We start from the raw sequence: 12,672 nt of genomic DNA on the forward strand, positions 1-12,672 counted from the left end.
ACTTTAGGGCTATGTTTCAAGAGGAAATGTTCTTTTCTTTCTTTTTTTTTGTTTGTTTGTTTGTTTGTTTTGGTTCTGGCTTTTTGAGACAGGGTTTCTCTGTGTAGCCTTGGCAGTCCTGGAACTTGCTTTGTAGATCAGGCTGGCCTTGATCTTACAGAAATCCACGTGCCTCTGCCTCCCAAGTGCTGGAATTAAAGGCGTTGCACCACCATGCCTGGCGATATGTTTTTGTTGTTGTTGTTTTTTTTTTTTTTTAACACTTAAATATTACTTCAACATGGTCTGGATATAATTTTTAGAATTAAACTCATGTTAAGTGGATTAGATAATAACAATTTGTCAGCTCCAGGTTTTTCATAATATTTTAGTCACAAGCTCTAAGAAGCCTTACTTGATAGGAGGTGTTTATTGTGCATGGAGTTTATTAAAATAGGACCACGTAGTTATCGCAAAAGTTAAACTGCTGTGACGAGAGTAACACACAAAAGGTGGAAGTTCTTCTAGTCTTCTAGATAGCTCAGTGACAGATTGCTTCCCCAGGATGTGCAGGGTCCTGGCCAGGGTTCGGTCTCCAGAAACACACACACACATACACACACACACACACACACACACACACACTCTAGTGGGCCTGGATGGATGGGTGGGGACTCCTTGCTTTTATCATTTGCCAATTCTGATCCGAAAGAGACTGCCAATCTGTATCCTAGACTTCTAATCTAATATCATAGAAAATCTTAGTTTGTAAACAATAAATATATGTATATATATATATATTTACTTTTATATACTATACTTTAGAGATATTATGTTATGTAAATGATAATTTCATCATCACATTTAAATTGATTTTTGTATGTATTCTCATGCCATTGCATATATAAAACGGCTTTATTTTAATAGCCAATTAAATGGTATGCTGTTGTTTACTTCACATGTTATTGCTAAGGTTGTTTGAGTGAAATAATAATAAAAGGAATGCTTGTGCATGTATCAGTCCAGCATAAGACTTTCTGTACATTTCAGAACATTTATAAAGAAAGTTGGGTAAATTGTTAAATTCATAAATTTAAGTTTCATAAATTTAGTCCTAAATAACTCCCATGTGTGTACATCAAGGAAATCATTAGGACCCTGAGACAGACCCCTGCCCCTTGCCAACTTCCTGGTACCCTGATGCTCTTTATCTGTTAGCCTGCTTGAGTTTGGATTTGGCATAAATAGAACCAAACATACTGTGTACTCTGGTTTTGTTTGTTGCGTATGAAATACAGCCACGTCATGCATTTAGTAGGTTGTTCTCATTCCTGAACCTGTTTATTCTAACCCTGCAGACTGTTTCTGGAGTGGGCTGTGGGCGTGCTCAGTGTGGATTGTGTGCCTGCCAGCAAAGGGGCTGGTTTCCGCCCCCAGTCGTCTTTCTTCCTCCCCAACTGTGAGCATTGTTGGGATGTGCCTTTTTGTGCATATTTGTACTCATGGCTTTTGCCTATTTTCCTCAGTGTACAGTTTGTAGCTTGGCAAGTGCCCTGCTTTTGCGAGAAGTTGTGATTGGTTTAGTAATTTATAAAAATTGTCTGTGTCCTTGGAATCTGGTCTTGTCATGTACTAGATTTTTAACTGTAGCCATTTTAGTTGTGAGTGGAATGAAATGTGATTTTAGTCTTCCTTTTACTGGTGATTAGTCAAGTCTGGGAATTGTCATGTTCTATGGCACTTTGTGTATTATTGTCTGAGTTGAACTTTTTGTAGGTGATGTAAGAATGAAAAAAACTTTTTTTTCTGATTGTTGTTTAGTTTTTGAAAACTAAACTGGAGAGATTTCCTGTCAGTTTCCCATTGGTAGCAGTTTGGGTGTTGTAATGTAAGACAATGTCTGCCAGAAGGCTGTTTTCTTCGTTTATGTCTTTCTCGCTTTCTGGGTGTCTCTGTCTTCTTCTGTACCTTTCACCTCCTTGCCTCCCTCTCCTCTCCTCCCCTTCTCTCTTACTTACTTGCTCTTTTGTTGTGTCCAGGGTATCAGGTAGACTGGTGTCAGACTTTCTGTGTACTGAGGTTGACCTCGAAACTTTGCTTCTCTTGCCTCCATTTCCCAGGTATGAGGATTACAGCCATGTGGAGTGATTCCTCAGAAGTCTTTCCGTGTAACATTGAGGATCTGATGCCATTTTAGGATAATAAAGTAATGCAGACTGAGGAAATATTGAAGGTTTTAAACCTAAAGAACACAAAAAAGGCTGTAACTCACTACCGTGGAATAATCATTATTAATGTTTCTTTGATAGAATTTCAGTATTCTTTTTGTTGTTGTTTTCCTGTGTAGGTATTTGTATGTTTGGGCAAAGTTTGCCCCAAATGTATTTGTGTATTTGCATAAAGTTTTAAAACATACTTTCATATTTATTTCTGTTTATCACTTAACCTTCACCAAGAATGTTTCTCTGTCACTTATGGTAGTCAAATGTGATATTGCTAATAGCTGTATATAATAACTATAGTTTGAGTATTAGATTTTATAGTTTTTATAATAAATAGTATTGTAATGTTATTGGATATTGTAATTTTTCTTCAGTATGGGTTTCTTTAGGCTTTGGATATATATTGGTTAAATTGGAATTTAATCACAGAAAATTAATCACAGAAAATTCCAGTGAATTTAGTTTTTATAGTTGTATTTGAAAAGTGATGTCTTTATATATGATGTAGCAGAAGAATTTTAAATGCATATCTGTGTTCACATACAGTCTTGAGAAGGTAATAAATATTCTCGCAGGCTAGAGAAGAAAAGAGAATCAGCACATGGCAATATATATGTACATGTAGATCAGAGGAAACTTGTGGCATCAGTTCTCTCTCCTTTTGTCCTTCTGTGGATTCTAGGAACAAACTCAGGTTGTGCAGCAGCATGCCAACTGCTGAACTGCCTTGCCAGCCCTGGTAGTGGACAGTGTGTTGAAAGGCAGGGAAGTTGGAGGGATAATCTATTAATTTTATTTTAATGTACATATGGATGTTTTGCCTGCATGCATGTCTGAGCACCACTGTGTCCTTGTGCCTACATAAGCCAGAGAGGGATTGGGACACCTCCTCCCTCGCCCTGGAACTGGAGTTTCAGACAGTTGTGAGCTGCCATGTGGATGCTGGGAATTGAACCCTGGCTCTGTGGAAGAGAGTGGGCAGTACTCTTAACCGAGCCATCTCTCCAACCCCGGAAGGAGAATTTTAAGAAGGAAAGATACTAACTTTAGGAAGCAAGATTTATAAATGGGGCTTTTTGTAGGGGTTAATAACCCTCTGTATGTTCAAGAAGCCACATACCTGCAGTGTGTGATGGTGATTAATGGCAGATATGTTTATTGGTACCTTAGGATTTTCCAAGTCCTCTTTTTGTAATATTGTTTGATTTTATTTTTTGGATAGGATATGGCTATGCTCTAATGGACAGCTGCGGAGATGACTAAAGTAATAAGCAGCATCAGGAGTTTCTTGTATATTGCTATCAGCTATTCTTTTTTCCCCCTTTGTGTGTGAGTGTGTTGGTGTTTGGAGAGCCTGTTAGTTTAGTTTGAGTTGTTTACACAGCACAGGTAAAGGGTGGCTAACTGGTGCCTGTACCACTGAAGAAAGCGAGTCTTCTCTTCCCCAGCAACCAGTGACTACCTGTAAATCCTCAGGGAAGGGTGGGGCCTTGTGGGCCCTTCCTCCTGTGTCAACACTGAGAGGCACAGATGTGTGCAGGCCTGTGCAGACAGGTACTACCTGAGTGAGTTCCTGAGTGCACTGGTGGGCTTGGTCCTAGTCTTAGTTTTGAAGTTTTACAGCATGGGGTGTGTTACATTATTAACATTGGGGCTAGGGAAAGAGAGCTGGGGAGGGAGGCAAGTTTAGAAGTAAAAATGAGAAGGAATGTATAATGACAGACTTGTAAACCTAGCTAACCCTCTCGTTTCATCCATGAAACCTGTCCAGTTGTCATTTTCTGATTCTCCCTTTGCTGTTGTTTTTTTCTCTCTGTTCATTCATTTATTTAGAGAATGACATGTGTTGTCCTGAAGTATTAGTTTTTTGTTGTGAAGCAGAACTATGCTACTCATACATTTAAAGACCTGGGAAAGGGAGACCTCATATTTAGAGTGTGGTCTTTCCATCTAGAGTGATACGGGAACACAGAAGAGCTCAGCAAGTGTTTGTTTTATTCTTTTAGCTTTGCTGAATTTAGTACTAAAAGGCACTTAGTAGCTAGCAGATGGGTACAAGATATAGGAAATTACAACAAAGAATGTTTTATGTATACATGGAATCTTTAAAGATAAGAAAGCCATTCTAGACGCTGACCTTGATTAGAGTCCAGGCTTGAGAATTAAGGGAAGGGTTTTAAAAATCTATTAGGGCTCCTAATGTTCAAACATGCAAGAATAAACAGAAGCACACGGGAGAGCAAGGAGTGGGCAATGCATCACCATGCATTCTCTGGGGACTTAGGACTGGGGCAAGAGCAGCGGGTGTGAAATTTTAGGTGGTGAAATATTTGGGTTTAGTTAATGGGTTTGGGAGTCATGCTGTTATTTCTAGATAGAAGCTGCATTGAAGTTCATGTTCTCAGGTAGCTATGAGGGTGCTGTGAGGTGACTGGGTGGCTGCTTAAAATCAAATGACAGGTAATACCTAGGATTTTTACTTATTATTCATGTGATTTATTTTAGCTTGGTGGTAGTTACACAATGTTTTAATCCTAGCATTTGGGAGGCAGAGGCGGGCGGATCTCTGAGTTTGAGGCCAGCCTGGTTTACAGAATGAGTTCCAGGACAGCCAGGACTACACAGAGAAACCCTGTCTTAAAATAAAATAAATCAAAACAAACACAACAACAAAAAGTTGATGTGTTTTGCAGACTGATAATTTTTTTTTAAGATTCTATTGTTTTCAAAAATCTGGCAACTTAGTCTTTTCAGATGTTTAGCCATTTATTGACATCCACGGTTATTAATACTAGTTTAAATTTTGCGACAATCAACACCATGAAAGTGATTTTCTGCTCAATAAACATTCTTAGGCTAAGGAGTTAGCCCAGTTGATAGACTGCTTCCTACAATGTGGAATGCCCGTATTCTGTCTCCAGCACCACATAGACCAGACGTGGTGATACAAGCCTGCGGAAGTCAAGGGTAGGAGGATAAAAAAAAAAAAATCAAGGTTATTGGAGCTGGAGCGATGGCTCAGCAGTTAAGAGCCCCTCCTGCTCTTGTAGACAACTGGCATTCAACTCCTACTACCTACATTACATTGGGTGGCTCAGAGCCTCCGCCTGTAGCTTGAGCTCCTGAGGCGGCATCTTCTAGTCTCACTAGGCACCCACACATGCACACAAACACAAGGTCACAAAAATAAAATAATATTTAATTTTAAAACTGTTGCGGTCTGGGGAAGAGGGAGGGTATGACAGGGAGGAGAGCAGAGGGGCCCTGTGATTGGGATATAAAGAGAATAAATAATATAAATTAATTTAAAAAATATTGAGGTCACCCTGGAGTACATGAGACACCGTGTATAAGCTTATTAGAAAATGACAACCTCTCTGCCAGGCAGTGGTGCCACACACCTTTTATCCCAGCACTTGGGAGGCAGAGGCACGTGGGTTTCTGGGTTCAGGTCTAGCCTGGTCTACAGAATGAGTTCCAGGACAACCAGAGCTACACAGAGAAACCCTGTCTCAGAAAAACAAAACAAAACAAAACAAAACAAAAAACGGGGGTGGAGGGGTGGGGAAGAAAAACCTCTGAAGGAAGGGACAGGATGACTTAGTGAATATCTCTTTGTCAAATTTACAAAGTTTTCTTGTTTTTATAGATTACTGTTACAGTCTTACTTGGAGCAGCGACACTTGAAATTCTTTTATGGTGTCTGTAATGTGTATTCTTTACCTCTCACACTTTTTCTCTTTGTTGAATTTCCCAGCATCTTTGAAAAATATACCTTTAAAAATTATCTCTCTGTATATGTTACGGGTGTATGTGGACACAAATGCCACTGGTGCTCATACAGAGCTCAGAGGGCAGCTTTGTGGGATAGGTTCTCTCCTGCATCTTTCTGTGGCTTCCAGGGATTGAACCAATGTCTCTAGGCTTGTTCAGCAGTGACTTTGCCATACTGAACCCTCTCTCTGCTCCTCCCCCATCTTTTTTGTAAAAACTTATCTGTAAAAGGTTACAGTGAGGAGGAATTAGCTGAACGTAGTTTGAGTCCGAGATGGACTGTGTACTCGAGGCTTAAGCACAGTAGAAGTTGTATGGAAAGTTGTATGTTTATTCCATTTTGAGTAGCAAATGTTTGGGACCATTCTAGAACTAAGTTACTGTCTGCCTGGGCTAGTGCCGTTTTTATGTTCTAAGTGTGCCTCATATTTGAAAGTGATAGTATAATATGGTCACTTTGCATGTATATGTTAGTAAAACTGCATTTAAAAAAAAATGTTTGCCCCTAAAAACTTTAGTTTGTGAATAGCTGCTGCTTGCAGAACTTAACTCTCTATTAGAGTTCCTGTTGCTTTTTTTCTCCCCCCTCTGTTTTGTTTTTTTGAGACATGATCTGTTTAGTCTTGGCTGTCTTGGAACTGCCTGCCTCTGCTTCCCCAAAGCTGGGATTAAAGACCACCATGCCCTGCAAGTTCCTCTTTTTGCTGCAAGTTATATTTTCATGTGTTCCCCTCTCCATTCAATTTATAAACTGGAAAAAAAAAAAGCTAGAATTGTCTTTTGGATCCCCTGTGAGATCAGAGCAATCCACAGCTGCCTTCCGTCTCTTACCACTTTCTGTGCACTAGCCCTGAGTGTGTGGCTGTGTTTCAGCGAACCTTCACACTGAGGTGGTGATTTACTGTTCTGTGCCTCTGTCCAAACAACTGGCACCCAGATAACCCTTTTATGCTGTGCTCTATTAGAGTTATTAGCGAAGGAATCATCTGCTTGTTGAACTATGGCTTCCCAGATTTCAGGAATTCATGATGGCTTCCATTTCGTTATTTTGTCATTCTCTTTGAAAACCTTGCCTGGCTCATAGAGGTTAAGCATGATACTCACGAATCCCTAACAGCCACCTGTCTTGCAGTTGAGCCTGTAAGATGGTCTTAATGTAATCTTTGGTACCATATCTTTTGTAGTCTTTGGAAAGCGTAGTCATGCTAACTGTTGTTTTGGGGCACAAGCCTGAGCCTTAGTGGCCCTAACAAACAAGGTTCAGTTCCTGTTAACAGAGTACCACCCAACAGAAGCAACAGTAAAAAGCACAGAGAGGAAGTCAGTCTGTCCTCACACTGCGAAGAGGATTCCAGAGAGGGCCAGTGACTTTTTTGTCCATCGTTAGGGTTCTGACATGAGATTTAAACAGAGAACAGGAGCGTAACTGCATTAAGTATGCAGTCCTAGTCAAGATGTCCTCCTGCCTGGCCTTACCCACCCTTGTCTGGGCTTTAGTCTGTCCTGAGGTGGCCTGATCATTTGTTGAAATTATGTGAAATCCTTTCCCAGGAGACAAGTTCCTCCCCGGGCTGGTGGGCTTTGGTGGATCCCCTTCCCTAGGGAAAAAGCAACTCTTTTGGGACCAAGTGTTTGAATGGCCTCTTAGGTACTTAGAAGCACTGTTTTCTTGCCAGAACACTTCAGGCATTAGCACCTTGTGTTTACTTAGATGATTTTCAGATTTTTATAGCAAAATTTCAGAATATTTGCATTCGTTCTAAGGATAAATGTAAAGGTTGCGGTGAGGAGGGGGCCGATGAGGATCCTCAAGCAGATGAGAATTGACTGTATCATTAGAGACCTGAGGACCTTAATGTCAGGCAAGCAGTGCTGGGACCGAGACTGTAGATGGGATAGCAGTGTTAACATTGTACATCTCCTGGACTATGTTTCCCTAATTATTGTATAGTAAGCATTATGTCTTGACTAAAGACTTACACACCTTTATAATTATACACTTGGTAATGATTGGTTGAAAAGGCTAGGAAGAAGGTGGCTACTAGGCTATAAAAATGTTGATACAGAAAAGGGGAAAACGTTGATCATAAACGTTTCATTATTTGCTTTAATTTTCATTTGATAGGATGTTTTTAGAATTTTGTACTGTTTTCTTCAACTAGACATCTTGATGTCTAACTACAAACCAGTGTTGTACGTTGGAACCGAATCTTGCTTGGGCTTGTAACCTCAGTATTAGTTCCTGAACTGTGGCAACGAAGGGATGCTACTTACCTCACTGTGTGCTGTTAGGTCTTATTACCATCCCCTGGACAAGACATCATTAATCTCTTATTTTCTCCCTAGTGCAACAGAGTTCTTCAGTTTCGAATACTCTGTTATTGTTTCTCAATTGCCTATTAATTCTTTAGCACTTTCAGTTGGTGTATGTGTACCTATAGTCGCCCTGAAAACATTTATGTAGGCCCAGCAAAAAAGAATAAGATACAGTTTGGGGGTGGTGGTCAGAAAACAGAAGGCAGGAGAGGTTTATCCATTGTGAGCCACAAGGAAGAGAACCATACAGAGGTCCAGTGAGTTAAGCCTTGTTTTTAGAGCACTGACATGAGGTTTAGGTTTAGAGAAACTGGTGTAAGGGGCAAGAGAGAATTAAAATCAAGCAGCTTTGTCATGGCATGGTTCTTCCACCATTGTCTTAGCTCTAGTTGAACTTGAAGAAGTCTCTTGCTTACAGGGATGGGTTGTTATCAGGTCAGGATTACTTCTGCTCCAGGGAACTCTGTCCTGTGAGGATACACTGTCCTTGGTATCCAGAGTGGCTCAAGAAGAGTGGGTAAGGACAGTGATTTATCTATGCCACCAGCCATTTAGGAGATGAGGTAGACTATATAGACACTGTTGAAGAGGGAGGCAGGTACCTCAGGTAAAGGAGACAGGCATAAAACCAAGAGAAGCCAGGCTTTTATCCCAAGCTACTTTGAAGTCCAAATGAGGAGTCAGTGCTTTTTAGCAAAAACAGTTTCTAAGTGCCTGTTACAATTCTTTCATTGTGTGTGAATGTTCTCAGTGTTGAGAGAACTAGAGTATCAGCTTCTCTAGCCATATAGATTTCCCAGCGCAGTGATAAACTAGTATATGAGAGCAGAGACCCTCATGACAGAAGCACAGAGGTGAACAGAGCCAGGATCTTTATGCCTGAAAGTAGGAGTGCCTCTGTAGAGCAGAGTTAAAGAAGATGGAGTAAGCTCCACCTCTTGTTTCAAGCTCTGTGAGTGTGAACTTCATCGGAAGGAATTTAGTGTCTGGTGTGCATGGGTAAGATCCATTTCCCCCACTTCCTGGCTTTGGTTACTCTGGGAAGGATTAACACAAGTGACTTTGTTTTTGTTACTGATGTTAAGACAAGGTTTTGCTTTGTAGTCTTGGCTGGCTTCAACCCCATGATTTCCCTCTTTAGTCCCCAAAGTGCTGGAAGTACAGGCATATGTTACCATGCCATTTCAATTCTGGCATAACCTTCCTACACACACACACACACACACACACACACACACACACACACACACACACACCCCTTGTCTCTTAACAGTTTTCTCTGACATTGTTGAGTAACTATCCTGTAGTTTGATTTTTTTTTTTCTTTCTTCATCGCTCATCAGCAGACTGGAGTTTATCCTGGTTGGTTTGATTTAGATCCCATGTGTAGGGGGAAGGGACAGATGGAAGGAGTTGTTAATAACCAGTGAACCTTTTTGGCTAACTTGAGACAATTTACGAAGTATAGAGTGAGTCCTACTTGGAGTCCATCCTCAAGCTTAATCATGTCTGTCCTGTGGGTGCTATCTTAGTACCCCAAGAAATACCCCTCAGGTTGTTTTGTTAGAAGTTGTACTTCAGAATGCACATTGGACTTTCTGCATTTCTAAAATCAGCTTTGTTTTTTTTAAACAGATAAGTGTAAAGCAGGAAATTACTTTTACTGATGTGTCTGAGCAACTGATGAGAGACAAAAAGCAAGTCAGAGAGCCAGTAGACTTACAGAAAAAGAAGAAGCGGAAACAGCGCTCTCCTGCAAAAGTAAGAGAATGTGTTAAGGTGTGGTCACTAACCTTTTCATTTTAAACTGTTGGTCTTTCTTGTGGGCAGAAACATATTTGGACCTTAATCCAGATGTAGACGTCTTATCATGGTTTAGTAGCCAGTGTGCTACACCAGCTTCGGCAGGAGGCCGTAGAGGAGAAATGCATTGAGTGTAGATGTGGTGGGCCATGGCTTTTAACCTCTGTCTCTCTGTCTCTCTCTGTCTCTCTCTCTCTCTCTCTCCTCCTCTCCCTCTCCTTCTTCTCCTTCCCCGTGTATCCCCCCAACTTCCAAAAATGAACTTCTGTCTTTCCATATCTCCCTTGTATTTAAAGACTAACAAGATATGTAGGGACCTTGCTTGTTATTCATATTTTAATATGTGTTAATGTTTCCTGAAAGATTACACTGTTTGTTTATCAGACACACCTTTAATAGACTGTACGCTCCCTGGGGGCAGAAACCTTATTTTATCACAGCTGTATCAAGAGCCTAAAAAGGGAGGCTAAATGAACACTAATAAATGCTATTAGGAGCTAGCCTGCTTTTGTGTTTTTCTCTTGCAGGGGCATTGTGTTGTATTCTGTAGTATGTACCATTGGTTATTTATCTTCATAGTTATTTTTCCCATGTTTTATCTAATGTAGTAGAAAAACTACCCCTTCTCCCCTTTTTAAACAGGATCTCATATAGCTGGTTAGCCCTTGACTTAATGTGTAGCCGAGGATGACTCTGAGCTTCTGATTCTCCTGCCTCCACTTCTTAAAGCTAGGATTACACAGGAGTGTCCCTGCATGTATAGTTTGATACAGTGCTAGATATTAAACCCAGGGTTTTATGTGTCCTGGACAAGTGCTTGCATCCTGAGGTACAGCTTCGGTTCCCCCTTTAAATATCATATTATAATATAATCCCCCTTTTAAAAACTTTGAGACAGGATCTTGACATGATGTAGGCCAGGCTAGCCTTGAACTTGGAATCTTCCTACTTATTCATTGCTAGGATTAAAGGCATGAACTACCTTGCTGATTCAGTAGCAGGTTTGTTTTGATGGCTGCTTACTGTAGTTTTTATTTAAAACCATAATCGTTATCTATCTTGTGTACTGTAGTGGGTGAGAGCAACTAGTACTGGCTTGCAAGAGCAGTCTGCTAAAGTGTCAGCAGACAAAATGCTCCCTGCTCCTCATTCCTCAGTGTTAATCATACCCCTTTCTGCTGTCTTAGAGATATAGAACATGTGCCTGTGGTATTTCACTATATGAAATAATCAAGTTATAGTTTTGATTCTCTGCCAAATTCTCTTTTCTGTCTTAATAATTTAATGGATTTGTGAAAATGTAATTTCCTGATTTTTCAATTTGTAAATTATGTTTAACCCATTTTTGTAGTTTTTTGTTTGTGCTAGGGATTGCACACACATGCACACAAATACAGAGATAACCTTGCTCATGCTAGGCAAGCAGTATACCGTTGAGCTCTGTAGAGTCTTAAGCATTTTTATTAGCTGTGTAATATATTACTTTGACATGTTAATGATTGTTTTGCTGAGCATTGATGTGTTGTTGTATTTTCGACTTCATTTTAAGTCAATGCTATGTATTTATCGTATATAAATATGTTTTGGAATCAAAGGCTATCTACTTGATTTCTGGAGTAGTTGTGCAAGTTATATCCTGACAGAGTGGGTGTGACTGTGCTGCCTACACACTTGAGAGCCTGGAGGCCAGACTTGGACTTTTGTACCTACCACAAGTGTCACACTGTAGTTGGAATATACATTTCCTTAGTTTTGGGTCATACTAAACTTGTCTTTTTCACTTGTCTGATATTCTGTGTTTTGCATTTTATGGAATATCCCCCACCCCTGTTTTTTTGTTGTTGTTTTGTTTTTTGGCATCTTACTGTTTTCCTCAGTGACTCCTGTGATGTTTTTATTGTTAGTGTCCTCTACATTAACAATCAAATTCCTCAGTAATTTCAGGATTTGAAAAATTAACTTGTAAACATTGTAGTAATGTCTGATTGTGCTACTTTGTGCTCACTGTTTAAATGTGAGAAATTTGTTTTAAGGTTTGTTTGTTTATTGTGTGTATATACATTCATTCGTTTGTTCATTTATTGTGTATATGGGTATTTTGCCTACATGTATGTCTGTACACCACATTCATGCCTGGTACCTGTGGAGGCCAGAAGAGGGTGTTAGATCTGCTGAAGCTGGAACAGACAGCAGTGAGCTGCCATGTGAGCGTGAGCAGCTGAGCCTGGGTCCTCTGGAAGAGCAGCAAATACTCTTAATCTCTGAGCCATCTCTTCAGATCCTGTTTCAAGGTTTTAAATCAACATATGTGCTAAGTTATACATTTCCCTAGGTATTTCATTGCCATGCTTTTCTAGTGCTCTTCTATATATAGTTTAATTCTTTTTTTAAGGATTTATTTTCATTATTTCACATTTTTAAAAAGAGATTGATTTACTTAGTGTATTCTGTGAAACATAGGCCTGATGCCTGTAGAAGTCAGAAAAGGTCATTGGATCACCTGAAAGTGGAGTTACAAGTGATTGTGAGCTACCGTGTGGGTGCTGGGAAACAAACCCAGGTCCTTTGCAAGAGCAAC

General features: G+C 40.0%; 1 protein-coding gene across 8 annotated transcripts in view; it reads left to right on the forward strand.

Annotated features, from left to right (window-relative positions):
* The window catches only part of Znf148 (zinc finger protein 148), a 111,969-nt gene that overhangs the window by 64,563 nt on the left and 34,734 nt on the right, over positions 1 to 12,672 (forward strand). For 5 of the 8 annotated variants that reach the window (XM_060370270.1, XM_060370269.1, XM_060370272.1 and 2 more), the window contains one exon: positions 9,927 to 10,070. In XM_060370270.1, the coding sequence (XP_060226253.1) occupies positions 9,927 to 10,070 (144 nt within the window). The remainder of the gene's footprint in view (positions 1 to 9,926; positions 10,071 to 12,672) is intronic. The other 3 variants (XM_021651533.2, XM_060370274.1, XM_060370275.1) reach the window with 1 other exon arrangement.

This window comes from Meriones unguiculatus, chromosome 17 (assembly GCF_030254825.1).
Source record: "Meriones unguiculatus strain TT.TT164.6M chromosome 17, Bangor_MerUng_6.1, whole genome shotgun sequence".
Lineage (NCBI taxonomy): Eukaryota > Metazoa > Chordata > Mammalia > Rodentia > Muridae > Meriones > Meriones unguiculatus.